Here is a 26,646-nt window from a genome sequence, read left to right as displayed (position 1 = left end):
ATTTATTAATTATGTATACAGTGAGTATTCAGCCTGCAGGCCAGAAGAGGGTACCAGATCTCATTGTAGATGGTTGTGAGCCACCATGTGGTTGCTGGGAATTGAACTCAGGACCTCTGGAAGAACAGCCAGTGCTCTTAACCTCTGAGCTATCTCTCCAGCCCCCTGAGTACATAGTCTTACAGGATCTCAAGGCATATCATCAACTTGGCTGCAAGATCTGGCAAAAGTTAAGTCTCTTTGAAGGCAAGAGGGATTTTCAGGAAGCGTTAACACTGAGGCCAATGCAGCTTCTTTGGCTTCATTGCTTTGGATGGCTACGTCTGTCACATGACAATTGTCCATTCATGTGTCCTCTTTTTATTGTTTGTTTGTTTTGTTTTTTGTTTTTTGTTTTTTGTTTTTCAAGACAGGGTTTCTCTGTGTAGCTTTGGAGCCTGTCCTGGAACTCACTTGGTAGTCCAGGCTGGCCTCGAACTCACAGAGATCTGCCTGCCTCTGCCTCCCGAATGCTGGGATTAGAGGCATTGGCTACCATCACCTGGCTCATGTGTCCTCTTGCTTAAATTAATTTATTCTCTCCTACCTTTATAATCAGTATCTTTAAAATCTATGTGTGTCACACGCATATTTCTTCAAGGGACACTGGCAGAATTGGGGCTCTTCCTACCAGCTTCATCTCAACTTAACATTTTGTTGAAAAAAAAAGTCTTAGCTCTAGTATGTTGCCCGGCCCCGCGGGCCAGGTTATTTGATGAGACTCGAGGAGGCACCTCCTGAAAGATCAATGGGGGCGAGAGAGAAAGGAGACCAGGCGCGTAAAGGAAGACAGAGACATTCTGAGTTGCTTCGAGGTCTCCTTTATTGACTGGGTGTTGAGGCTTATAAACAGGGCTTCAGGCAGGGTGGGGGAACAGGGAAAGCACGGAGAGAAGAATGGAAAATTCCTAAGGGAGGGTGAGGTCACTTTGGTCCAAGGCCCCTGCAGCTGGCTGATTAGCAGGTACTCCAGGAAGTTGTACAGCCCGAGGTTAGGCCAGGAACTTCCTGCTTTTGTAAGGTTTGATAAAGTAAGGACACCACTGTCCGGAATCGGTCCCCAACAGTATGTGATATATGGAATTTTTATCCAGGCTAATAAGTACAAATACAAAAATTACAACTATGTATAAATTTGAAATTTACATTATTTCTTAGGGTTTCTATTGCTGTGAACAGACACCAACCATGACCGTGGCAACTCTTATAAAGGAAAACATTTAATTGAGGTGGCAACTTACAGTTCAGAGGTCCAGTCCATTATCATCATGGCAAGGAAAATGTTGGCATGTGGGCAGATATGGTACTAGCTATATCTTGATCAGAAGTTAACAGGAAGTGGACTGTCACTGGACAGTATCTTGAGCATAGGAAATCTCAAAGCCCACCCCAACAGTGACACACTTCCTCCAATAAAGCCATACCTACTTCAATAAAGCCACGCCTCCTAATAGTGCTACTCCCTATGAGACTATGGGGGCCAATTACATCCAAACTATCACACATTACATTGGTAAATTGTCTTGTGCTGCTTGAAGAAGCTGTTGCTGGAAGTGGAGCATACCTCCCTCCCCTATTTCAGAACCAAACAGGTTTGTCTCAAAGTGTTCTCCAAGATCCCTTGCCTGGGGATGGGCTGGGAGGAAAACAGCAAAACAGCCCAAGAGTCAAAGAACTGTGTCCTTGAGAAAGCCAGAAGGTGAACCATTTCCAACAGAAGTTACCATTGTTTATTCCATGATATAAAACCGCCTTCAGTGGGATAGAGAAGCTGGGAGTTCTACCACGGGAAGCTCATTCATGGAGAGAAAGCTCAACCAGGAGCTCCAGCTGACTGCCTCAACTTCCCCAGTTGGCCTCTGCTGCGTGCTGTGAGCGCCACATTTGATGCCTTCCTTCATAACTTTCTTCTTGCCTTGGATGCTTCCCCTGACTGGCTACTCGGCTTTGCAGGAGACTCTCTCCAGCGGGCCTCCTTAGCAGGGCTTCCTCAGTCAGTTTCTACTGGGTGTGTGTGAACCCCTAACTGGCTGATGCTTTTCAGCTTTTTTTTTTTTTTTTTTTTTTTTTTTTTAAATTTGGATGTGTCTCCCAAGGGGCTCTGCTCTGTTCAGGATGCTCTCTTTCACGATCTGCCATTGACTGTCTCAAAGAAACTTACCCATTCAATTTCTGTTGAATGTTTTGAGCACCTGATTTGATGATGTTTTGTTGCCTATCAGTCTATCTCGTTATTTATTCCTTTACTTTTTGCAGGCTCTCCATGACTCAGGGCAACAGCAGGATATCCGAGAGGAATTTCAGTGGGGGTCCCAATGCCACTAGGATGAAGAGGTGTTGGAAAGACGGAGGAGTGGGATGTTTTTTTGTTTTCTTTTCTTTTTAATTAATTTTGGGGGAGTTCTTTTGGGGGACATGTTGCAGGGGTAAGGGGCCGATGTGGAGGGACTGGGCAGTGAGTGGGATTGGGGTGCATGATGTGAAATTCCCAAAGAATCAATAAAGAATTATGTTTAAAATGACCAAGCAATTCAAAGTATTTCAGCAAGGCAAGAAGTTTTACTTATGCAGAAGGGTGCGTGTGTAGTCAGCAGGGATGCAGCTGGGTCTTCATGTCTAAAGCCAATAGCTCAGTCATTTACTCAGTGTCTAGAGCTGGGCCTCCCATTGTTGTATGATTGGCTAATGTAGGGCAGTGTTCCTAGAGAGAATATTTTGATTTCAAGAAGTGCTGACCTTGGGGGAGTTTGAATTTCTGCCAACAGGGTTCTTTTGCAGTTTTTTTTTTTTTTTTAAAATGGAGTTATGTTTCATTTAACCCTTTGATAGGACAGTACATTTTATTTATATTTCTCCCTCTTTTTTTTTTTTTTTCCTTCGAGACAGGGTTTCTCTGTGTAGCTTTGCACCTTTCCTGGAACTCACTTGGTAGTCCAGGCTGGCCTCGAACTCACAGAGATCCACCTGGCTCTGCCTCCCGAGTGCTGGGATTAAAGGCGTGCGCCACCACCGCCCGGCTATTTCTCCCTCTTTTACAATACATTTTCCCTCTTTAAATTCTATTAAAAGCCTGACTTTTGTATTCTGAGATATTGATTATTAACATATTATTTTAATATGATGCATGAATTTTGCCACCTATAGATTATTTCAGTTAATCTCTGCATGAGTGCGCAGCATCCTACTGTAGATGCTAACAGGAGGTCAGGATGGAGGTCATTACCCTTTCATTTTCCAAACCATTATTTCACAAGAGTAGAAAAATGGTCATTTATGCCTTTACTTATTAATTTTTATTATTATTTATTTTTATTCATATTTATTATTCCTATTTATTAGTTTCCAGATAACTCATTGGAAAAAAAATAAGTTTGTCCCTGAAGGGTCTTTGTAATGGTGCCACCAGTAGCTATATTATTGGGAATGAAAGTACAACGCTGGCCACGCCACGTCTAGGGCTAGTCTATTTTCCCATGCCATTCTACTCAAGGCATCCGGTTGATCTGCTATATCCTTGAGAGTTTCCCTCATGTAATTCACAAATCCTTGTTGGTTGTATATATAATTAATCCAGTCTACTTTTTTTTGTTGTTGTTTTGGTTTTTCGAGACAGGGTTTGTCTGGCTGTCCTGGAACTCTCTACGTAGACCAGGCTGGCCTTGAACTCAGAGATCTGCCTAGGATTAAAGGCATGCACCACCACTGCCCAGGACAGTCTACATTTTTATTTAGGGTAGGTTATCAAAATAGTACTGACTCAAATCCTGCTGCTGTTTTGTTCTGGGTCTTAAATTCACCAGGGGGCCTCCTACTGGCACTGGATGGAATCTAGATAAATACAAAGCTCAGATGACCCTCCTGGAGTCAGACACTTCCCTTATGGCATGACAATGGAGACTGACCTTGGATAGACTGCTGAAATACAACAGTGAAGAGGATGGATTGTTTTACCACCACCACCACCACCACCACCACCACCACCACCACCACCACCACCACCACCCCAGATTCCCAAGGAGCCGGTTTCCAGATGCAAGCACATAAGGGCCCTTTTATTCAGATTCATCCTAGGCCACCACACAGCAGATGGAAGGAAATGTGGCAGTGGCCACGAGCCCAGGTGTAGAGAGTTTTTATAGGGAAAAACCACAAGCCAGGAATTACATGCTTGGGATTGGGTAGAAGGGATATGGATGGGGCAGGGTGATTTTTTGAAACTATTGGTCTAGACTTTGGGCACGAAACCACATTTGAAACCATTGGGTTAGACTTTTGGTGGGGAACCACAACTGCTGAACATAATTATCTGGACTGCTCAGCAGGATTATCTAGATATCTCCAAGGGCCATAAACTGCAGACAGAATGTCTGCAGGAGGGTACTGCTCTGTATCTGTTCAGGTTGTCATGGCACATTCCTGAGGTTCTTCCTGGAACTGAGCACAGCAGGTGGTCTGAGATGGTGTCCCTCCCCTAAGATGGGGTTTGTATTGCCTTCACAAGATCCCAACTAATGCTTGCCCTGATACCTGCAGGCATCTGCTCTGACAGTGCTCAGGCTGGAGCGGTGTCATCTACACAGAGGTCTCAAGAACTCCAATTCTTCCCCACCACCCCCACTCACTTTTAAGGCAGGAGGTGTAAATGGTTCCTACACAGGGAAGTCAGAAATCCGTCTTGAGCAACAGACGCCCCTTGTGGTTCTGGAACAGGAAGGATAAGGACTTACAAGGTGGCGTCCCTTGGGGTTATCTTGTCCTGTAAGAAGCTCATGCATTCCATCCCTGAGACCTCCGAAGTTGACTAAAGCAGGAACAAGGCTCCCACTGGAGGGGCGTGGCCTCCCACTGTGCAGGCTTCCTGAATCCCTGCTGTGTGAGCTGCCCGCCTCTTTATTTAATGCACATTCCAGCCATGGATTCATTTCCTTAGGCCCAGTTTCAACCGCTATAGTTTTTCTGAAGCCTTTATTTTCTTTTATTTGTATACTCCTAGCCCTTATGTTCCAGTGACGAAAGGGCCTTGGTCTGAGTCTTTGATTATTAAAAGACAGGGTTACATGGACGGCTCTCCAAGTTTTGTAGAGCATTTCCTTTTACTATTTGAATTTTCTTTTTTCTTTTTTGAGACAGGGTCTCTCTACAAAGCCCTGGCTGTCCTGGAACTCACTGTAGAAACCAAGCTGGCCTTGAACTCAGAGATCCACCTGCCTCTGCCTTCTGAGTGCTGGGATTAGGAACTTAATTCTTTTTTTTTTTTTTTTTTTGAGACAGGGTTTCTGTTATGATATATTGCATGGGGGGGGGGGGGCTGGAGGGTATCCCATGTGTGCATGAAAACATGCTGGCATCCGCCAGGAAATAGTTTATTATAATAGAGAGACAAAAAGAACGATAGGAAAGAGGGAGAGAAGAGAGAGAGAGAGGGGTTGAGGGTGCGCACCTCATGGGAGGAAAAAAGAGAGAGAGGAAGGGGAGGGGTTTTTCCTTAAAATGAGGCTTTTACATCAGGACGTAGGGTGGGTCAGAATATTAACAGTTTCTCTGTGTAGCCCTGGCTGTCCTGGAACTCACTTTGTAGCCCAGGCTGACCTCAAACTCACTGAGATCCTCCTGCTTTTGCCTTCCAAGTGCTGGGATTAAAGGCGTGCACCACTACTGGCCAGCAGGAACTTAATTCTTACCTGTCTCAGCTGCAAACAGAATGCTTAACCTGCAAGGTATATTTTTCCTGTTTTGGTCTCATGCAGGAATGAACCTAGTTTGTCTTTATTATAAGACGGTTTTTTAAGCCTAAAAATGAAGGCAACCTGGTTCACCAGATTAGATATTCATTAAACCGAAAAGTTAATGGAGAAGTTGTTTTATGGTTAAATCAATCACCAAGTTTCCCATTATCTTTCTCTATAAATAATGGACTAAAAATATTATTATTATTGTTATTATTATTTTTGGTTTTTTGAGACAGGGTTTCTTTGTGAAACAGTCCTGGCTGTCCTGGAACTTACTCTGTAGCCCAGTAGCCTCGAATTCACAGAGATCCTGCCTCTGCCTCCCGAGTGCTAGGATTAAAGGTGTGCGCCACCACCGCCCAGCTAAAAAAATATTTCTTAATTTTAATTTCAGAGGGTCTCCTTGTGGTAGGAGTGTCCCTCTTCTCTGGCCACTATTGTCTAGCCTTCATTTGGGTGTAACCTCAGTTATCCGAACTGCAGTTTCAGTGGCTACTGCACCAGAATGGGCCCCTCACAGATCTGTTCCAATTTGTTCTCTTTCCAGCTTTTTATCAACATTCCTTTTCCAGGCTGGAAAGGATGGGTTGGGAATTTGAGTGGAGGAGTCTGGGTGAGAAGGCCTCTTAATCTAAGAGAGAATAAAGGTTTCCAAGAAACCGACATTTGCTTTCCATGGTGGAGGTAGTGACCTTTCCCAGGTACAGCAATCCACATATCCTTTCATATGGGGACAGTTCTAGGTTCTCACACCCTGACATCCCAGTGACCCCCTTAGAAGATGTACCCTGGTTAGGGTTCACTCTTGAGACTTTTGTGGCCTCTCTGATGGACAGGCCTCTCATCTCATCAGGTAGCTCCTATCCTGACTGACCTTGCTGGCAAGGGCTAGGCAATTGTCTTGACTCTCTTTCCTCTGTGATGTAAGCTAGGCTTCCAAGCTTTGTTGAACACTCAGGAAGATGGCCCTACCAGGCTTGTAATTTTAACTCTGTGTAACATTTAGATAAGCCTTGGACAAAACAGCCGAATTTTAAATGAATCTTGGTTTTGTTATGACTCAGTTTCCCCAGGTTAAACCTAACAATGTCAGCAGAACCACAAGTAATTACCTTGACTGTACCTACATCCTGTTAATCCCACTGATGGAGAATAAAGCCACTACCACAGTTTAAAGCCAAATCTGAAGCAAGCTTTAATTAAATACTGGCCAGGTGGATGGGCTCAGGCCAGGTCCATACCCAGGTTCCTGGGAAATGGCCCCAAGTCATGGTTTGCAGCAGCTTAAGAAGGAAAACCCATAATTCATTGCATTTCTCATCAGGTCCAATCATGGGCAAGCATACATTCTGATGAACCTCCAGCCTACATCCAATCAGGGGCAAGTGTATATCCTGACGTTCTTCCTGCCTGTATACCTCGCACTCACATGGGATCAAGCACATACAGTGCAGATGGGTCAAACAAACTTGTTTAGGGGAGTGAAAACATTGGATTGTTATCTCCCATAAACAATAGCGCATTTCAGGAGGCTGTCCTTGGACAAGCCTGCAGATAAGAGGCTTTTAATTTCATGAATCTCTAAGGCATACTAATTAAAACTTAAATTTAACTTTGTCTCTCACAATCCTTTTTTTTTTGAGCCAGTTTTTGTGTCTATTAACAAAACAGATCACTATAACCTTAGAGATTCTTTCTTTTTTCCTCCTCCTCCTCTTCCTTTTCCTTCCTCTCCTCCTCCTTCTCCTTCTTCTTCAGCAGGGTCTCTCTACATAGTTCTGGCTGTCCTGGAACTCATACATTTTATAGACCAGATCATTTTGTAGATCACAGAGATCTGCCTGCTTCAGCCTCGGAGTGCTGGGATTAAAGATATGTGCTGCCTAGCACCTCTTTAATCTCAGCAGAAGCAGGTGGATCTCTGTGAGTTTGAGACCAGCCTGATCTACAAAGCTAATTCCAGGACAGCCAGAGCTACATAGAGAATTCCTACCTCAAAGAAACAAAAAGCAAGCAAACAAAAAGACATATGCCACCACATCTGTCTAACCTTAGAGATTTTAATAAACTTTAATCTCCTAACATATATCTGTTCTGTTGGAATTTCCAGCTCACCCCTGCATCATCTGGGAAGCTCCATTCCTGTCTTTCTCCAAACCCACCCTCTGAGAGAGCCTCCAAACAAAGCTCCAAAAAGTCCAAAGATCTGCAGTCTTGGTGGCTACTGAAGCTTCTTTGAAGTTGCCAGCCACCCAAATCCCTGCTTAAGTGCTCAGTTTTTGACCATACTTGGACACCAATCCAGCTTGTGGTGGACATGTCATCACCCTTGGCCTATAGGCTATAAAATCTCCCTGCTTTCATTTATGGGCGAGACCTCTCTGGCCTCGATCTCTGGGATCTGAGCACCACCCATGAGTTGCTCTCCTCAAATATTACTGTTGTTAGTCCTTTTCAATTTAATTTGATCTGGCTTATTACATTGGCAAAGAAACTTATTATGGGGGCGGGGAAGGGTGCAGAAAACCTATCAATATCACCCTTAAATCTCATTTTCCACCAGCCTTGTACAAGTTATTCAGACTTTCTGTGACGACTTTAAACTTTTATGGTTTTGCCTTCATCTTCTGTTTTAATTGCCTAAGATAAAATCCACCCTTATCTAAAATATTTTTTCTTATTAACTCTTTTCAACAAAAATATAAAACAAGACTTCATACTTACAGCTTTCTCAACAACTCTCTTGTTCTCTCTCCCCTACTTACCACTTATTTCATTTCCCTAAACAAGAGTTTGATCCCAATTATTATTCCTGGCACATCACAGTAAATATGATCTTCTGTACATATGCTTATGACTCCAGAAAAATCTGTCCATTGGACTTAAAGTTTACATTTTAGCCACAGTTTTGGCACATTACCAATGACCTTGAGTGGACAATACTCATTGTAAGTAAGAAAAGAAAGAAAATACACACAGAGCCAAAGATCTTTACATGTTAACCACATAATTGCAGTTCCAGAGGACAGGGCACATTTATTTTTCTTACTCAGGATAGAGAGGACCATGCAGCCCCAAGGTCTGTTAGGAAAATAATTTCTTCCTTCCAGATCCATCTTCAGATTTTCTGCAACTTCCTCACTGTGACTTATCATCTGTTAGTTAAAGAAACTTTAGCATCCCTTGTCCCAAGGGCTCTTGTGCCTAACCCCAGGCACTTTCTCCTCTGATCCCCAGCCTCTCCTGGGACTCAGAGGCCTTCATCTTCCCCTTTGGTACCTTAACAGCTTTGTTCTTATTCTGGGATCCCACCCTGATTCTCTAGTCTCCCTCATGATCAAGTTTCAAAGACCCTGCCTGTGGCCCGGATAGACCTCTTTATTATCCCACACAGGTTGCTGGTTGGGGAATTTTTCATCTGCTGTCATGTCACCCAGTGCAGGTTCTCTTTCCCAAGCAGCCATAGCATCTCTTCTTGCTAGCCCCATCTTCATCAGAGAAGAGAATACTCAATATTGACATCAGCTCAGGCCATAATTTAGTTCATTTTAAAAATTTTGGATTTCTGAACTGGTAAGGGAGATGTTAACAAGACCAGTCCTCCAGCCATCTAGGGAAACTCCTTGAGTGGAAATGTTGGTTGAGAGTGCTCATTTGTGGGCTAGAGACATGGGGCTCAGTGGTTAAGAGCACATACTCCTCTTGGAGAGGACTTGAGTTCAATTCCCAGCACCCACATCAGGCAACTCACAACTTGCCTGTAACTCCATGTGATCTGATACCTCTCAGACCTCCTCCTGCACACACACACACACACACACACACACACACTAATTTTTTTAAAAGATTTATTTATTATGTACACAGTGTTCTGCCCGCATGTATGCCTGTATTTCAGAAAGGGCACCAGATCTCATTATAGATGGTTGTGAGCCACCATGTGGTTGCTGGGAACTGAACTCAGGACCTCCGGAAAAGCAACCAGTGCTCTCAACCTCTCAGCCATCTTTCCAGCTCCACACACATAATGAGAGAGAGAGAGAGAGAGAGAGAGAGAGAGAGAGAGAGAGAGAGAGAAAGATATTGAGACCCTTTGTTGATATGGGAAGATATCCTTATGACACTGGATTAAGACCTGGATTAACCAGGGCTGGAGAGATGGCTCAGAGGTTAAGAGCATTGACTGCTCTTCCAGAGGTCCTGAGTTCAATTCCCAGCAACCACATGGTGGCTCACAACCATCTGTAATGAGATCTGGTGCCCTCTTCTGGCCTGCAGACATACATTCAAGCAGAACATTGTATATATAATAAATGAATAAATCTTAAAAAAAAAAAAAAGACCTGTAACCAAGGAAATGAAAGGAAACTTTAAAACACCAGCAGAAATAAAGACATTAGAAGATAGGAGGAGCTTCCATGCTGTGGGTTAAAAGGAACATACTTTGTGAAAATGGATACTTTTGCAAAATCAATGTAAACATCATTCATCAAAAATCCAGTAACAATCTTCACAGAAATAGAGAAACAATCTTAAAATTCCCTTAGAAGCACAGAAGATCTTGGGGAGAAAAAGCAGTCTTCAGCTAAGCAAAACAAGAACAAGGCAGGAGGCATTGCCATACCTGCTTTCAAGTGGTAGTACTCAGTCATAGAAGTACTTAGTCATAGAGATCAGATCAACCTGACCCGGGCACTAAAACTGGGATGCGATGACAGACAGGAAGGCCCGGGTGTAGACCCATGCAGTTTATAGCCTCCTGATTTTGACAAAGATGCCAAAAGCACACACTGGAGAAAAGACAGCTCTTTAAACAAATGGTGTTGTGAAAATGGATAGCTACATGTAAAAGAATGAAATCTGGGCCTGGAGGTGGTGGCGCAGACTTTCAATCCCAGCATTTGGGAGGCAGAGGCAGGCAGATCTCTATGAGTTAGGCCAGCCTGGTCTACAGAGTGAGTTCTAGGACAACTTAAGGCTACACAGAGAAACCTTGTCTCAAAAAAGAAAGTGGGGGGGAGAAGGAAAACAAACCTGGCGGTTAGATCTCATCTTCACAAAAATCAATTCTGAAAGGATCAAAGATTTTTTTTTTTTTTCTTTCGAGACAGGGTTTACCTGTGTTGCTTTGCGTCTTTCCTGGAACTCACTCGGTAGCCCAGGCTGGCCTCGAACTCACAGAGATCCGCCTGGCTCTGCCTCCTGAGTGCTGGGTTAATAATAGGCGTGTGCCACCACCTCCCGGCCAAAGATTTTTTTTAACTTTTTTTTTTTTTTTAAATTTATTTAATGTACATTGGTGTGAGGGTGCAGAATCCCTTGGAACCGGAGTTACAGACAGTTGTGAGCCACCATGTGGGTGCTGGGAATTGAACCCGTTTTCTCTGGGAGAGCAGCCAGTGCCCTTAATCACTGAGCCATCTCTCCAGCCCCAAGGATCAAAGATTTTAATGTAAGAATTGAAATTCTAAAACTGCTAGAGGAAAAATACCTCAAGATTTAGGTATAGGTAAGGACTTTGAAAAAGGACTCTAGTCCCTCAGAAGATAAGGCTGACAGTCAACAAATACATGAAACTGAAAAGGTTTTATACAACAAAGAGTTAACTGAGGAAAGAGGTACTCAAAGAGAGGGAGAAAATCTTTGCCAGCTATACACGACAGAGGATTAATATGTAGAATGTACAAAGAACTAAACAGCTAAATACCAGGAGATCAAACAATGCAGTCAAAAATTGGCTATGGCATTCCTGTTGGTTGCCCACCAAAACAAAAGAATCAGACCCTGCTCCTGAAGACAGCACATGTCACATGTTCTGGTTTCAGGACCGAGAAATCAAACTGGAACTGGGGTGGGTGCTGCTTCCTGGAAGGCTAGCTCTCACAGTTCCGGAAGTGTTATGAGGCTGTGCGAGAGAACTGTCAATAACAGTTTTACCTAGCGGTGGACCTCCAGTGTGGCACTACTGACAGACCTGACAAGATGTGTCCCCGGTGCAATAGTGGCAAGTCTTACGGGAGTAACCAGCTATTTTCTGATGGATTTGGGGCCTGTGCCACAGGAGGGAGTTCCAACATGATACTGGAAGCTGAGCTCAAAGTCAATGATTCGGGCTGTCACAGTTTGGAAACCACTGCTGCTGTTCTGCCGAATGGATATGATACGTCATTAAATTACCTTCCAAATAACTATGTTTATGTTAATCCCACCGGTTGAGAATAAGGCCACTACCACAATTTAAAGCCAAATTTGAAGCAAGCTTTAATTAAATACTGGCCAGGTGGATGGACTCTGGCCAGGTCCATCTCTGGGTTTCTGGGAAAATGGCAATGAATCATACCTTGCAGAGGCTTAAAAGGGCGACCCCATAAGGCCACCATATTTCCTATCAGGTCCAATCAAGGGCAAGCATACACCTAGACGTATTTCCTGCCAACATCTAATTATGGGCAAGTGTATATCCTGACATATTTCCTGCCCAAGTACTCCACATATGATTAAGCTATAAATATGTGAGTGTATGTGTGTACTCATTCTATAAGTTCTCTTACTCCAGAGAACCCTGACCAATATAGCCCATAACTAGCCAATGTGATCAGAACAAGTGACAGTTGAATACTCATCTATAAACTGTACATCTGTTTCAACACCCCACCCCAAAAGCTAAGGACACACCATGGAAGAAGGAATGGAAAAGCTGTGGTTCCTTGCCAGAATTAGATGGCATGACCTATTGTAAATATTACACACTTTGGATATAGGACACAGAAATAAAGCTGGAACCAGTCTGGAAGCTCCCTCCCTGTTGGCGAGTGTTCATAACGTCAGAGGTGTTGTGTGGGCTGCTGTCTGAGAACAGTCATCCATGGCTTTACCTACTTGTACATCCAACATGTTATGATACAAACCTCTCAGTCAGGATGTGCCCACTGATGCAGTAACGGCATGACTGTTGTGTGGGCAACCAACTGTTTTCTGTTTGGATCTGAGGCCTGCTCCATGGAAAGGAATACATGCCTGGTATGGGAAACTGGGTCAAGAGCTTATGGGTGGTGAACTCACAGGCCGTGGTAGGGACTGGGGGAGTTTACTACTGATGTTTTGCTAAACAGACGTGTGGTCAAACTACCTTCTAAATATGTGTGTTTATTTTATACCCATAGCCTAGTGTTGCTGTCAGTATTGATCAGGGAAGCTTCTCATTGTAGAGGGTAATGGTTTGTGCAGAGACTCACAACTTTTCAAAATGTCAAAATGTCCTCAGCCCTGAACAGGACATCCATAATACCCCCTCCAAGGCTCATGGGACACCGCAGGCGAGATTGTGGAAAGAGTGTAAGAGCCAGAGGATGGTGGGGAATGCTGTGAGATGCTATCTTCTGGATGTGAAGAGGCCATTACAGTTACAAACACAGTAATGGTGGATGTATGTAAAACTTGCTTAAAACGAAGACAGGAAAGCAGAAGGGGCTGGAGGGAGCGGGGGAGGGGCAGCAAGAACACAAAACACACTAAACAAATAAATAAATGAACAAGTAATGTTAGAAGACCATAGTTTTGACTGCAGAGCAAGTCTTACTAATGTACGAAGTCTAAACAGTTAATTGTATTGTGTCAGATCGCAGTACAACAAAACTAGGAATCAGTAGAAGAGAAACCCCAGGAACTACACAGATACTCAGAGGCTGAACAGGATACTTTTTTTTTTTTTTTTAAAGATTTATTTATTTATTATATATACAGAAGAGGGCGCCAGATCTCATTACAGATGGTTGTGAGCCACCATGTGGTTGCTGGGAATTGAACTCAGGACCTCTGGAAGAGCAGTCGGTGCTCTTAACCTCTGAGCCATCTCTCCAGCCCCCCAGGATACTTTTTTATGACCAGTGAGTCATTGAAGAAATTTGGGAGGGTGTCCCAAAGTTCCTGCCTCAGAGGAAAATGCAAGCACAGCTTACCAGAGCCATTGAGATATAGCTAAGTCACTCTAATAAGAAAATGTATGGCTGAGTGTTCTTACACTAAAGTCAGAGATAAATAAATAGCTAATCATGTACTTCAAGGTATTAAAGGAACAACAAACCCCCACATACTAAAGATCAGAGCAGAGAATAGTGAAATAGTAAAAGAATAATATATAGAATCAACAAACCAGAGTTTCTTCACTGAAAAAATAAACAAGGTTGAAAAATTCCTAAACTAGGCAAGCAAAAAGGGAGAAGGATACAACTAATTCCAATGAAATTCAAAGGAACATTAGAAAAGACGTTGCATATTTATACATAAAAAACAAAACTGGGAGCTGGAGAGATGGCTCAGAAGTTAAGAGCACTGCTTGTTCTTCCAAAGGTCCTGAGTTCAATTCCCAGCAACCACATGGTGGCTCACAACCATCTGTAATGAGATCTGGTGCCCTCTTCTGGCCTGCAGGGATATGTGCAGACAGAACACTGTATACATAATAATAATTAAAAAAAAAAAAAAAACTGGAAAATTTTAGAAGAAAAAAATTCCTAAACACATGACTTACCAAGAAGAGACCAAGAGGATATTAACACCTTAGACTAAAGGCCCATGACAACCGAGATGAAGCAGAAATCAAGTCTTCCTGAGGGGCTGGAGAGAGAGCTCAATCAGGAAAGTGCTTGCCACCCAAGAGGGAGGACCTGAGTTCTGATCTTCGGCATCCACATAAAAAGACAGACATGGCTGGCATGGACCTTTTGTCCCAGTGCCGGGGAGGCAAAGGAGGGTCTCAGAGATTTACTAGTGTAATCAAACCCCTGAACCCCAGGTTCAGTGGGAGATTCAGTTGGCTAAAGATGGGGAAAGCAATTTAGGAACGTGTCCAATACTGACCTCCACGTGCCCCTGTGTCATCTACTGGTTTATTTCAAATTGAAACATTCCTTTCTGAAGTGGATGGGGACTCAGGAACTCAGGAGGTTAACACAACACCATAGGTCTGAGAAGTGGAAACTTACAAGATTCTTGAAGCTAAAAAAAAAAAAAAAAAAAAAAAGCCGGGCGGTGGTGGAGCACGCCTTTAATCCCAGCACTCGGGAGGCAGAGGCAAGTGGGTCTCTGTGAGTTCGAGGCTAGCCTGGTTTACAAAGCGAGTTCTAGGAAAGGCGCAAAGCTACACAGAGAAACCCTATCTCGAAAAACCAAAAAAAAAAAAAAAAAAAAAAAAGACTCTTGCAGCTGTCTCCCTTTTTACAGGAGGAGACAGAGGAGACTCTGGACTCTGACCAGTGGAGCTGCAGAGAGGAGAGCTCTCTGACCTGAAGAGCTGTTTGTAAGGGGTGCTGGCAGCCCCAGCAATGTAGCCTGTGGTGCATTATTACCTGTGTCGTGGTGGGCTTTTCAGTGATGCTGCTGTGAGCATCCCTGCTTCTGTAAGTAACCCCTCACACATGCCGGTTAATAACGCCAATAAAAACTAAATGGTTTTCCAACTGAGACTTCAATGCCATCATTATTTTGGTTTGTCATGAGTTCCCTTTCTGGATGAGTCCGTGTGTGTGTGTGTGTGTGTGTGTGTGTGTGTGTGTGTGTGTGTGTGTATCTGTGTGTTCATCTTCCTAGGGAAAAAGTCACAGAACACTATGTATGCACATGTGCACAACCATGTAATAAAAATAAAGAAATACCACAAAAAAATTTCAGTGCTCTGCAAACTATTCCATATAATAGAAATAGAAGGAAAACTATCAAACTTATCCTACAAAGCCAGGCTTAAGCAGTAACAAAACTAGACAAGGATAAAAACAAACAAACCGAAAAACAAACAAACAAAAAAGGAAAACTACAGATCACTTTCTCTGAGGAACATAGACACAAAAATTCTCAATAAAATTCTTGCAAACTGAATGCATAAAAAGCCATTTATAAAGTTCAATATCCCTTCAGGACAAAGGCCCTAAAGATGCTAGAAATAAAAGGAACATATCTTAATAAAGTCACCTATAGTCAACATTATACTAAATGGGGGAAGACTGAAAGCATTTCTTCTGTAATCAGGAGGGACACAGGGGTGTCTATTTTCCACTCGCTTATTCAATATAGTACTTAAAGTTTAGAGAAAGTAATTTGGCAGGAGAAGGATAAAGAAGGTATACAATATGAAGAAGTAACCCTGCTTGGAGATGACAGGGCCTTAAATAGTTCATCAGAAAATTCCTAGTATTGATAAACACTTTCAGTGAGTAGTTGAATATAGAATCAACATAAAGTATCAATAGCTTTTCTATATACCAATAATGAACTTGCTGGGAAACAGATCAGGGAAAAGTTCAATTCATAACAGCTTCAAAAAATACCAGGAGAAAACCTAGCTGAGGAGAGAAAAGATTTCAACAATAAAAACTCAAAGATACTGAAGAAAAATGAGATGATGGGAAGATCTATCATGCTGCTCATGGACTGGCAGAATTAATATTGTAAAAACATCTACATTACCAAAAATGGTCTAGAAATTCAATACAATCTGCTGTGGATATCGCTATATGTAAATAAACTCTGATTGGCCAATAGCCGGACAGGAAGTATAGGCGGGACTAACAGAGAAGAGAATTGAGGGAACAGGAAGGGAGGAGAGAGACTGGCTGGAGCCGCCGCCAGGACAAGGAAGATGTAAGGTACCAGTAAGCCATGAGGCAAAGTAAAGATTAATAGAAATGGGCTAAATATAAGAGTAAGAGCTAGACAATGACAGGCCTGAGCTAATGGCCAAGCAGTTTAAATAATGTAAGAGTCTGTGTGTTTATTTTATAAGTAGGCTCTGGGACTGGCGGGACTTGGTGGCGGGAGCTGGAGAAAAATTCTCCAGCTATAACAATCACCATAAGGAAATCTGATGACATTTTCCACAGCACTAAAACATTTGGCTCCCACTGATCCTTAGGCCCTCTGACCACAGGACAAGTAGCTGAGTACCCCAGCCCCTCCTTCTCTCACAAATCAGAACCAATTGTCTCCACAATGAAACTTAAACAACAACCCTCAGCACTTATCCAAGACCGATAAGCCAAGCACTGCTGTAAACATCCTTTCAGAATAAAAGTGCCCAAGCACTGACATAAACACCCTTCTAGTATAAGAGTGCCAGAAATGCATTACAAAAGGTAGGAACTCATTTTGACCCACTCATAACTGAAAATTAAAAAAAAAAAAAATCTTAAAAAGTTAGATCAGAAACTGTAGTAGGACAGGCCCATAGGGTCAAGGGAATTGGCTCAGACCAGTTGCCAAGGTATGCACATAATGTACTCTTTATGAGCCAATCTGGAGTCTGCTAGAGGGCCTAGCAACAGTCATTGTCAGGTTCTTGATTGTGCCCAGCCAATGAGAGATGACCACACAGACTGGGAACTGGGAGGAGGGTATATAAGGTCTTCCCTGTTATTGAATAAATGAGTTTGTTATTTGCCTTCAATGGACTCCTGGTGTCTGTGCCTTCTCACGCCCTTCCCCCGAGGGAGCCATTAGAGTCCAAGCAACAAGAAACCACACATTTACTACTGATGTTGGATTTTGTAGTCTACTGTGGCATTGCACCTTGAATAGGAAGCCTAATAATCAGGAACCTACCATGAAAAAAGATGTGCCCTCTCTTGATACCCTAAGTTATGGGCAGGAAGTTCTAGAAATTACACAGCTGGTGAACCAAATGGGTACTAGGCATATTTAAAGATTGTGGTCCCTTCCGTCCCTTCTCTCTGCCCACTTACAGTTTTGGAAGGTGTCAGGCAGGTGCTGATAATGTTGATTTCTACCAAGATTCCCGATGATGCAGATGTCCTGAACTGTATCTGTAGATCCATTATGGTAGATGTACGTGCTTTTCTCCAATGGATGTTTCTGACACTATGGCAGACATGCCGTAAGTGTAATAGGTTCAGTGGCCTGATTATTGATAGTCTTTGCCAATGTAATTAGCTAAGATGAGGTCAGACTGGAGTAATAGGTCCTTAACCCAACAAGACTTGTGTTATGTAAGATGAGACAAAGAAACACACAGGGATGCCATGAGACCATACAAGTAGAAATGAAATTCTGTAGCTGGTTAAGAAACCAAGAATTCCTAGCAACCAACAGGAGTTGAAGGTTTCTACTCTATATGCTTCAGAGAGACCATCGCCCTGAAGATACCCTGATTTCAGATTTCTAGCCTCCCAAACTATCAGATAATGCATTACTCTTGTAGCAACTCACTTAGTTCTAGTACTTTGTTTCAGCATCCACAGAAAATGAATATTCTAGCTGGGCATAGTTACACACACCCTTAATCCCAGCACTCAGAAGCAGAGGCAGGTGGATTTCTGTGAGTTTGAGGCCCGCCTTGTCTACATAGTGTGTTCTGGAATAGCTAGGGCTACATAGTGAGCCCATGTCTGGAAACAAACAAACAAACAAAAGAAGAAAATGAATATTCTAGGGTTGGTGCCAATGAGTCATCCCCTTGTATCATCTACCTTTGAGTGTGGATAGAACCCGAGACCTGCTTCCCACTGGTATACCATGGTAAATGTGAAGCAATGTCACTGCTATAACATTATCATAGGCCTGTGCATTTAGCAACTGCAAGGACAGCTTCTCTTTGTTCAAGAAAATGGTCACATGGTGTCAGAAAACTTGTGCAGGCTCCTTAGACTAAATTCAATAGCCAGTGAGAAGCTGGAGTTCTCAACTCAACTATAAGGAAGTACATTCTGCCACCCCCGATGTGCTTCGGAGGGGATCCAGATAAGAACAGGGCTTGGCTGACATTACAAGTCAGATTCACCGAATGTTAGCTTAGACTGTAGGCACCTAATATTTTTGGGATGTACATCAGCAGTGACTCATTATTGTGGCTGGAGATCTGTTGTGGTCTGAATGCAAAATGCTCATAGGCTCACATTTTTTATTTTTTTGAGACAGGGTTTCTCTGTGTAGCCTTGGCTGTCCTTGAACTCACAGAGATCTACCTGCCTCTGCCTCTCTAGTGCTGGGATTAAAGGGGTGCGCCATCATCATCCAGTGGGCTCACGAGTTTTAACACTTGGTTTTGTGTCGTCCCCGTCATGTCGTTGTGTCCCAGCCCCCCCCCCCCCCCCCCATACTGCAGGATGTATGTCACCTGCAGTGGGCTTTGAGGTTCTATAGCTCAGCCCTATCTGGCTTCATGTTCCTTTGGCCATACCTTCCTTGACATGGAATTGTAAACCAAAATACACTTTCTTCCCTAACTTGCTTTTCTCATCATAGCAAGAGAAACAAAATTAAGAGGATTGATGCTGGGGCTGGAGAGATGACTCAGCGATTAAGAGCACTGGCTGCTCTTCCAGAAGTCCTGAGTTCATTTCCCAGCAACCACATGGTGCCTCACAGCCATCTATAGTTGGATCTGATGCCCTCTTCTGGTCTGCAGGCATACATGCAGATAGAGCACTCACATATAAAATTAAAAAAAAAAAAAAACTTTAAAAAAAAGAAAAGAGGGTTGATGCTGTCTGTTGAGCTGAACCTATCAATTGGACCATACATGGACCTTATACATTACAGTGGCTTCTTTTTTTTAAAATATGGTAGCTGATTTCCCATAGCAAGTATTCCAAAAGAAGCAGGCAAACTTTGCTGACCTTGTAAGGGTTTTGGTGCCTATCACTGAAGCAATGTGGCATCATTTCTGTCTTCTATTAACTTCTGTGGTTATCAACCTGTGTAGACAGAGGTGACAGAGATACTGACTTTTTAAGAACGAGTGACAAAGGACTTGTGTGCAGTTTGCTAAAACTGCCTGGTTGTTACTGAGGTATGCCTTACATATGCAGATCTTAACTGTGCATTCAGTGGATGGTAAGGACTATATGGACTCATGCACATACCACTTGAAGATACTTCAAGTCACTACCAGCTCTTCTTGTTGTATGAAGAAATACAGGGGGAGGGGTCATACACTATATATCTGTACTCACTCTTTCCATGTAAGATTTTCTGATATATCCATAATACTGTTCATGTTTTGTGGACATATTTTATTGCTGGGTTTAATTCCACTGCATAATATTCCAGTTTAATTTAAATTTTTAGTGTGTGATTACAAATGGTCACTACAAATGGAAATGTTAGTTTTGTATACATCTTCAAATGTTATCTAAGTATTCCTGAGAGTACTCTCTCTCACTAATCAAATCTATAAAATTTGAATGCCCAAAGACCTTTGACATAATTTACCCCTGTAGATGATGATTGTTTTCATGAGCCTCTTGGGATTAAAGAGGCTATGGCTTATAAGGTCTACTACAAAGAACAGAATGGTACCTGTGCTGGATGGCTGTATGTCAACCTGGCACAAGCTAAAGTCATCTGACAGGAGGGAATCTCAATTAAGAAAATGCCTCTGTTAAGATAAGGTTGTAGTAGCCAGGCGGTGGTGGCGCATGCCTTTGATCCAAGCACCCGGGAGGGAGAGGGAGGCGGATCTCTGTGAGTTCGAGGCTAGCCTGGGCTACAAAGTAAGTTCCTGGAAAGGTGCAAAGCTACACAGAGAAACCGTGTCTCGAAAAACAAAACAAAACAAAACAAAACAACAACAACAAAAAGATAAGATTGTAGAGGGGCTGAAGAGAGGGCTCAGCAGTTAAGAGCAGTAGGTCTGAGAAGCTTACCTGTCTGCCATAGAGCCTAGTATGTGGGCACACAAGAATTTCATAGCAGAAGACAGCTGATATATATTAAAAGCTAAATAACACCAAATATTCCTTGATAAATGGCTTCCTCTGGAAGGACTCCTTGGTTGGTCAAGGTATAGCTTATTATATACAGCTGAATCTCTATAATATATTCTTGTGGCTCGCTGCAGTGTTTCATCAGCAATAGTAATCCTAATTAAGATGGTACCTTAATGTGAAAACTTCTCTACATTATTCTTAAGTTATTTACAGAAATGCTCAGCGTGAAGAATTACAGTGGCTTCAGATTGAAAAATAAAAATTTCCCCACAAACCAACCTTTCCTCTCTCAATTTTCTTCAGATCTCATCCCACGAAGGTTAAAATAGAATTAAGAGGGAGTTATGTTTCCAAATTGTCAGTCTGTAGGAGGAGCACAGTATTGCTGGAGGAGTTGACTGTCATTACTGACTACAAAGTAGTATAGGCTCCAGTTAGAATGACAAGTCCTTTCTTTCTAGGTGTTCCCAACCTCAACACTGTCTCCATAAAAAGACTGAAGGCCATTGTGTTTCTCAGGGAGTTTGGAATTCCCTTAATGGAAAGTAACATGTAAGTATAGGATTTTTAGAAAATTAAAAAAGTTATAATTAGAAGTGTAGGGCTGAAGAAAACCTCAATGTGCATATTCCAAACCTTTGCAAGCTTGTAAGGAAAACTTGTTTTATAAGGCTGGGGCCTCTGCTATGGACAGTAGCAGTCTATTAGGTTACTGAGCTGATTCATTATTTAGATCCAACAAAAATATTAATAAAACAGATTTATCCCCTGGATTCTGCCCAGTGGTCTTGAATGCAGAGGAAATTGAATATATACAGAAGAAAAGGACCTTGAGATTGATGAAGAGCTAATTTTTTTTTTTTTTTTTTTTTTTCATTGTGAGCCTAACCTTTAAGAGCTGAGCCTTCTCTACAGGCCAGGAATTGATTTTTAAAAAAGGCTTATGGTATACGCTACAAATCTAAAATTTGTATCTGCTATACTAAGAACAAGGTCAAGTGTGACATGAGAGATTGATGAGTGTACCTTAGGAAATTGGATCAAAATAAAGAAATTATGAAAAATACATGATAATGACAAAACAAGACATTTATTTTTCATATTCATTTGGGGGAAAGGGAAAAAGTCAGTTTGTCCTATCAAATACTGGTCCTTCTGGAAGAATTTCCACTTACCCTATAGAATTAGATAACTTTCTTGATTACAGAGGGTTTTGTATTCTTAATTCCTAAGAACTTCCTTTGAAGAGAGTGGTTACAGGGTAAGCCTTTGTGAGCAGCTTCGCTGGTGCACAGCCAGGCTCCCTCTCTGAGTGAAACTTTTCCCACACTGGCCACAGAGATAGGGTGTTTCTCCTGTGTGGATTTTTCCATGCAGAATACAATTCCCCCTGGTGTGGAAACTCTTCCTGCAGTGGGAACACGCATAGGGCTTCAGACCTGTGTGAACTCTGATGTGGACAATTAAGCTCCCCTTCTGACTGAAAGCTTTTCCACACTGGTCACATCTATAGGGCTTCTCACCACTGTGAACTCTTCGGTGAACAGCAAGGTTACTTTGATTCCTGAAGCTTCTCTGGCAAATGGCACATTCATAGGGTTTCTGTCCAGTGTGGAGTCTCTCATGAACAGCTAGACTGCCTCGCTGACTAAAGCTTTTCCCACACTCTTTGCACTGATAGGGCTTCTCTCCTGTGTGAATTCGCTGATGTGTAACTAGATTGCCTTTGGCTCTGAAGCTCTTTCCACACTGGGTGCACTCAAAAGGCTTCTGACCAGTGTGGATTCTCTCATGCAATGTTAGACTACCTTTTTGCCGGAAAGACTTCCCACATTCCTGGCAATCATAGACCTTCTGTCTCACTCCAGGGGAATCTTCCTGTAGTGTCTTAGAATCTGGGGACTTTTGTTCCAGCTTCTCTCTTCTGAAAGAACTCTGGAAATCCCAGCTTGACGATCCTGTGGCCTCTGAATGATCATATTTGTGGGCTTCTGTCATCACATCTGGTAAAACGAGAGGGAAGTCATGTAAGATGCACCAATATGCTGAGTGAGAAGAACAGGGAAAAAAGAAACATAACCCTTAGAGTGCTTATTATGTGCCAGGCATTTTACTATGAACTTTGCATACATAACTGAATCTTGATTCAGATTGCTACAGATAAGAAAATGAGAGCACAGGGAGGTCACATAACTATTAATAGGTGTATTATCTGTAGGATTCAAATATTAGCATGCTCCATAGCTATGTGCTGCTTTTAACTTTACTGTAGCCTCCCAAATTCTTGGGAAATAGACATGTATTATTACTATTATTATTATTATTGTTATTTTATTTTTTGGAGGGGGTGCTGGGAATTGAACCTGGGTCCCCTGGAAGAGTAGCCAGTACTCTTAACCACTGAGCCATTTCTCCAGCCCTAAGATGATTACTTTATAAGCAATAAAAACAGGCTCATAAAATAAGAAAATTATACAGAGAATCACACAGAGCCTTTTACCTAAGTTTTTTTTTCCCCCTTCCAAGTTTTAGCTGACTCCCAAACAGGTATAGAGTCAGGATACAAAGGGACTAAAGCTTGAAAACCTTAAAAGCATCCCTTTAAACACAAGCATAAAATTAAGCATAGGAGAGACCAATTTTCGTTAGAAGCCCTGAGGCTTACACTGTACTGTCGGCATGAAAGTCACCCTATTCCAGTCCACTCTCCTGACAGTATTTATGATCTCAGAAAATAAGCAGCAAAATTTCAGATATTTTATGCCTATGCCATGAATTCTTACAGGATGCAGCCTCTTGTCTATCCCATGATACAGAGGAAAAGCCTGAAGCTTAAGGAAGGACATAACTTCTTTAATAATGCAAATATGATTGGAATTTCTTCTTTTAAAAGTCATGCTGTTTTTTAGTCTACTAAGCTATAGTACAATTGATCGAGTCTATTCATTTTCTAGGGGTCATCCCAGAGAAGTTTCTTCCTCGTTTCCCTAACTTTTTCATACTCAGTGATAGAGCTGAGAGGTAAAGAGACTCATTTGGCCTGAGACAGCCTCAGGACTCTCTACAGGAGACAACCTCCATATCAGACTGTTTCCTTGCTTTGTTCCATCATTTCCAATGCGAGCTTGCAGGCTTTTCCTGTCCAAATGAATGCATCTTCTGCTTCTCAGTACTGAGAACAGGGACTCTGAAGGTATCCCAGCAACCAGCTGACTCACTCACTGAAAAATGCTACATTCTGGGCATATCTTCCATGACAGTCCAGCAGGGTAGCTGTTGGAAACCCAAACATGTCCACTCCTGCTCTGTGACTTTAATCACCACTTCCTCATATGATTCTTCCATGGGCCGGTCTTGAGTACCTGAGGAAGAGAAAATAAAATAAAGCAAACCAAACCAAAGAGCAAACAAGAAAGGGCAGAACTGATTACTGAGAAAGTCAACAGGAGGTGCAGTTTGGGGTGTAAGCACAGGAAATCAGGACTGTCTGAGGTACTATCACTGCAAAGTGGGTTAAAGAGAGCAGGACTGACTGCACAGAAAATGATCCAGGAGCAAAGAGGCAGTGGGAAGCAGACGACACAGAGGCACGGACTTCATCCTGTTGGTCCCCAGTTAAGGGTCACTTCTGTTGTACTTTGGTCTTGACATGAGATTGGGGTCCTCCACTTCCCAGGCAACTGTTGCTGATTTTGTTCCTCAAGCCTAAGAAGTCAACATTTCAGCCTTCCTGACTGGTATGAGGGAAGAGCTCCAGTTCTCCTTTCCAGTTCCCCTGAAGCTACAAGGACCTAACAAAAGACTTCTTGTCACCTTCTGGCAATTCTTAGCAGGCCCTAGATCCAAACCATCACTTTCTCCCTTTGGAATGTTTATTTAAGGATCAAATTCCTGGATTTGTACATTTTATATTTATGTAGCGGTACACAGTATAATCTTTGTTTCACTATGTCCAATCAAAATGCTGGACTCCTAGCTTAATGAATTAGCAATCTGATGCTGTAATTCCCTGTTCTATTAACCAAGTAGCTGACCCTTCTACCCGTTCAGTCATAATACTGTGATGACAAGAGGATTCACTTCCAACTTGGAACACAAAGTACAAAGGGCTCCCCTGAAATGGTGCAAATACATTCATTTAGAAATACAAGGTACTATTGATTAGAAATAAAACCAACAAACCCCCTGCACATTCACAAAGAAAAGCACTTGGTGCCACCTCCTTGGGGTTGGACTTTTGTCACTGGAGTGTCTAGAAAACACGGTTAAGTCAAAATCAGTGAACAGAACGTATACTTCAACCTCTCCATCTGCTAAGAGGTATCCAACAAATATTCCCTCAAATGTGTCTCCAGACTCTCCCTGATTAATAACAGGAAACTGCCAACAGGAAATTGTTGATCTCAAGTCAGAGCAATCAAATTCTCGAAGACACTTGGAAGAACGTGGTTTCATTACACAAAACAGTGCTCTTTTCCTATTAGAAATGCTATCACAGCTCAGAATTAGGCTCTGACAGACTTGGATTCTTGCCTTGGTTCCCTAGATGTATGATCTGGAGGAAAGCAACTTAAGAGCCCCGACTCTTAAGTTACTTACTAAGCAAGTTAACACCATCTCATTAGCTTTTGGAAGAACTGATGACCAGAAAGTGAGCGATCTCTTACATTTGAGACACACCCTACAAATTCAAGGCCTAAAATGGTGCATTCTCAGGAGAGAGGGGCTGGAGGACAGACAGGATGATCTGTGGGGTCGGAGGAAATCTTAACGAGGCAATTTAAGGAGCGATCAGGAGCTCATGGGTGAGGGTGAGTTCCCTCTACACTGGACGCCACTCCCTTCTCATCTCCATAGGCACGAACTCTGCACCCTCCGGGCCTAGCTGGACCTTCCTGTGGCCCCTCCCACGCTCGCGGGGCCCCAGCCTCCCAGGGGCCCCGACATCGCAGCGGGGCCCCCCCGCAGCAGACTGCGGCCCACCCGCTCTCCGACCAGCGCACCCTTGTCAGCGGCTTGGCGACTGCGGCCCGGCCAGCTGGCCTGGCCTGTTCACGCGCCCTGGCCGGGGCGGCGGGCTCACGACACAGCCCCCTCTCCCGGGCGCACAGGCCAGGCCTGGGCCTCACTCACCGCAGCAGCGCGCACCCGCAGACAGACAAAGCCGGCGCCGAGCCCGTAGCAGCCGCAGCAGCGACGAGCGGCGCCGGACCACAACTCCCAGGAGTCCCTGCGCGCGCCCCGGCGCACTGTGGGAAGCGCCGCCGCGGTGCTGCAGAAACGCGGAAGATGGGTCCGGCGCTGGTGGGTTCTGGTGGAGCGGAGCGCCGTCCTGTGGAGGAGCGGTAGTGGATGTCTGGGGGTGCTGAAGACGTTAAACCACGCAAGACTCAGGGTTCACTGTAGGGCTCAGAAGCCGGAAGCCAGTATTTCCGACAAAGAATCAGGAACACCAGCTGGTCCGTTTATAATAAGATTGGTCACCTAAAAGATGGACGAAGCATCGCCAGGCTTCGGAACTTAGGCACCACTTCGACTAGTTGGGTGACCCAGGGCGGGAATCTCACCCTGTGGGGAGTCCAGAGCAGATAGCAGCAGGACCCCACATGGCACCTACCCGGGGCCGGGAGACCTTCGGAACCAAGGGACAGCGAGGAAACAGTATTCCCTGAGGCGGCATTAACATTTTCTTCTTAACCGAAGAAGTGTGACCGAAGGGTTGAGCTTGGACCACTGTGAAAGTCACCAAGCAGATGGGAGAGTAGCCCTCTCCCACGAGTTGCCTCTGGAGAGAAGCAGCAGCTCCCGTAGCCGAATCTTTGGCCCTGGGCGTGGATGCTCTTGAACATCCAGGAAAAAAAGCTCTCTAAAATGCCTTAAGTTTCCACCGACTGCACTTATTTATATGCGGTTCTAATGGCTTTTCTAAAGGACGTTGTCTCCCCCTGGAGCCATGACAGAATCTTCCCTGGTGATCCCACTCCAGAGTCCCCCCCTCAGTAGATTTATTTATCCTATTGAATGAAGGACACCATAAGAAATGTTTCCTCAGCCGGGCGGTGGTGGTGCACGCCTTTAACCCCAGCACTCGGGAGGCAGAGGCAGGTGGATCTCGGTGAATTTGAGGCCAGCCTGGACTAACTACAGAGCGAGATCCAGGA

The 26,646-nt window shown here is 43.4% G+C and overlaps 1 protein-coding gene across 5 annotated transcripts; it reads right to left on the bottom strand.

Moving 5' to 3' along the window:
- Positions 1-21,556: 21,556 nt before the first annotated feature.
- On the bottom strand, positions 21,557-25,727 carry Znf32 (zinc finger protein 32). Of its 5 annotated transcripts, none has more exons than XM_059256856.1 (3): positions 25,619-25,727; positions 23,708-23,847; positions 21,557-22,530 (listed from the first exon to the last, which is right to left on the bottom strand). In XM_059256856.1, the coding sequence occupies exons 2-3, from the start codon at positions 23,775-23,777 to the stop codon at positions 21,740-21,742; spliced, it is 861 nt and encodes a 286-aa protein (XP_059112839.1). In that variant the 5' UTR covers positions 23,778-23,847; positions 25,619-25,727; the 3' UTR covers positions 21,557-21,739. The 5 variants fall into 5 exon arrangements, with proteins under 5 accessions (XP_059112839.1, XP_059112841.1, XP_059112840.1 ...); XM_059256858.1 differs by having other exon boundaries at positions 21,557-22,488; XM_059256857.1 differs by lacking the exon at positions 25,619-25,727 and adding an exon at positions 25,489-25,612.
- Positions 25,728-26,646: the final 919 nt, after the last annotated feature.

This window comes from Peromyscus eremicus, chromosome 3 (genome assembly GCF_949786415.1).
Source record: "Peromyscus eremicus chromosome 3, PerEre_H2_v1, whole genome shotgun sequence".
NCBI lineage: Eukaryota > Metazoa > Chordata > Mammalia > Rodentia > Cricetidae > Peromyscus > Peromyscus eremicus.
This window is presented reverse-complemented; position numbering and strand designations above follow the sequence as displayed.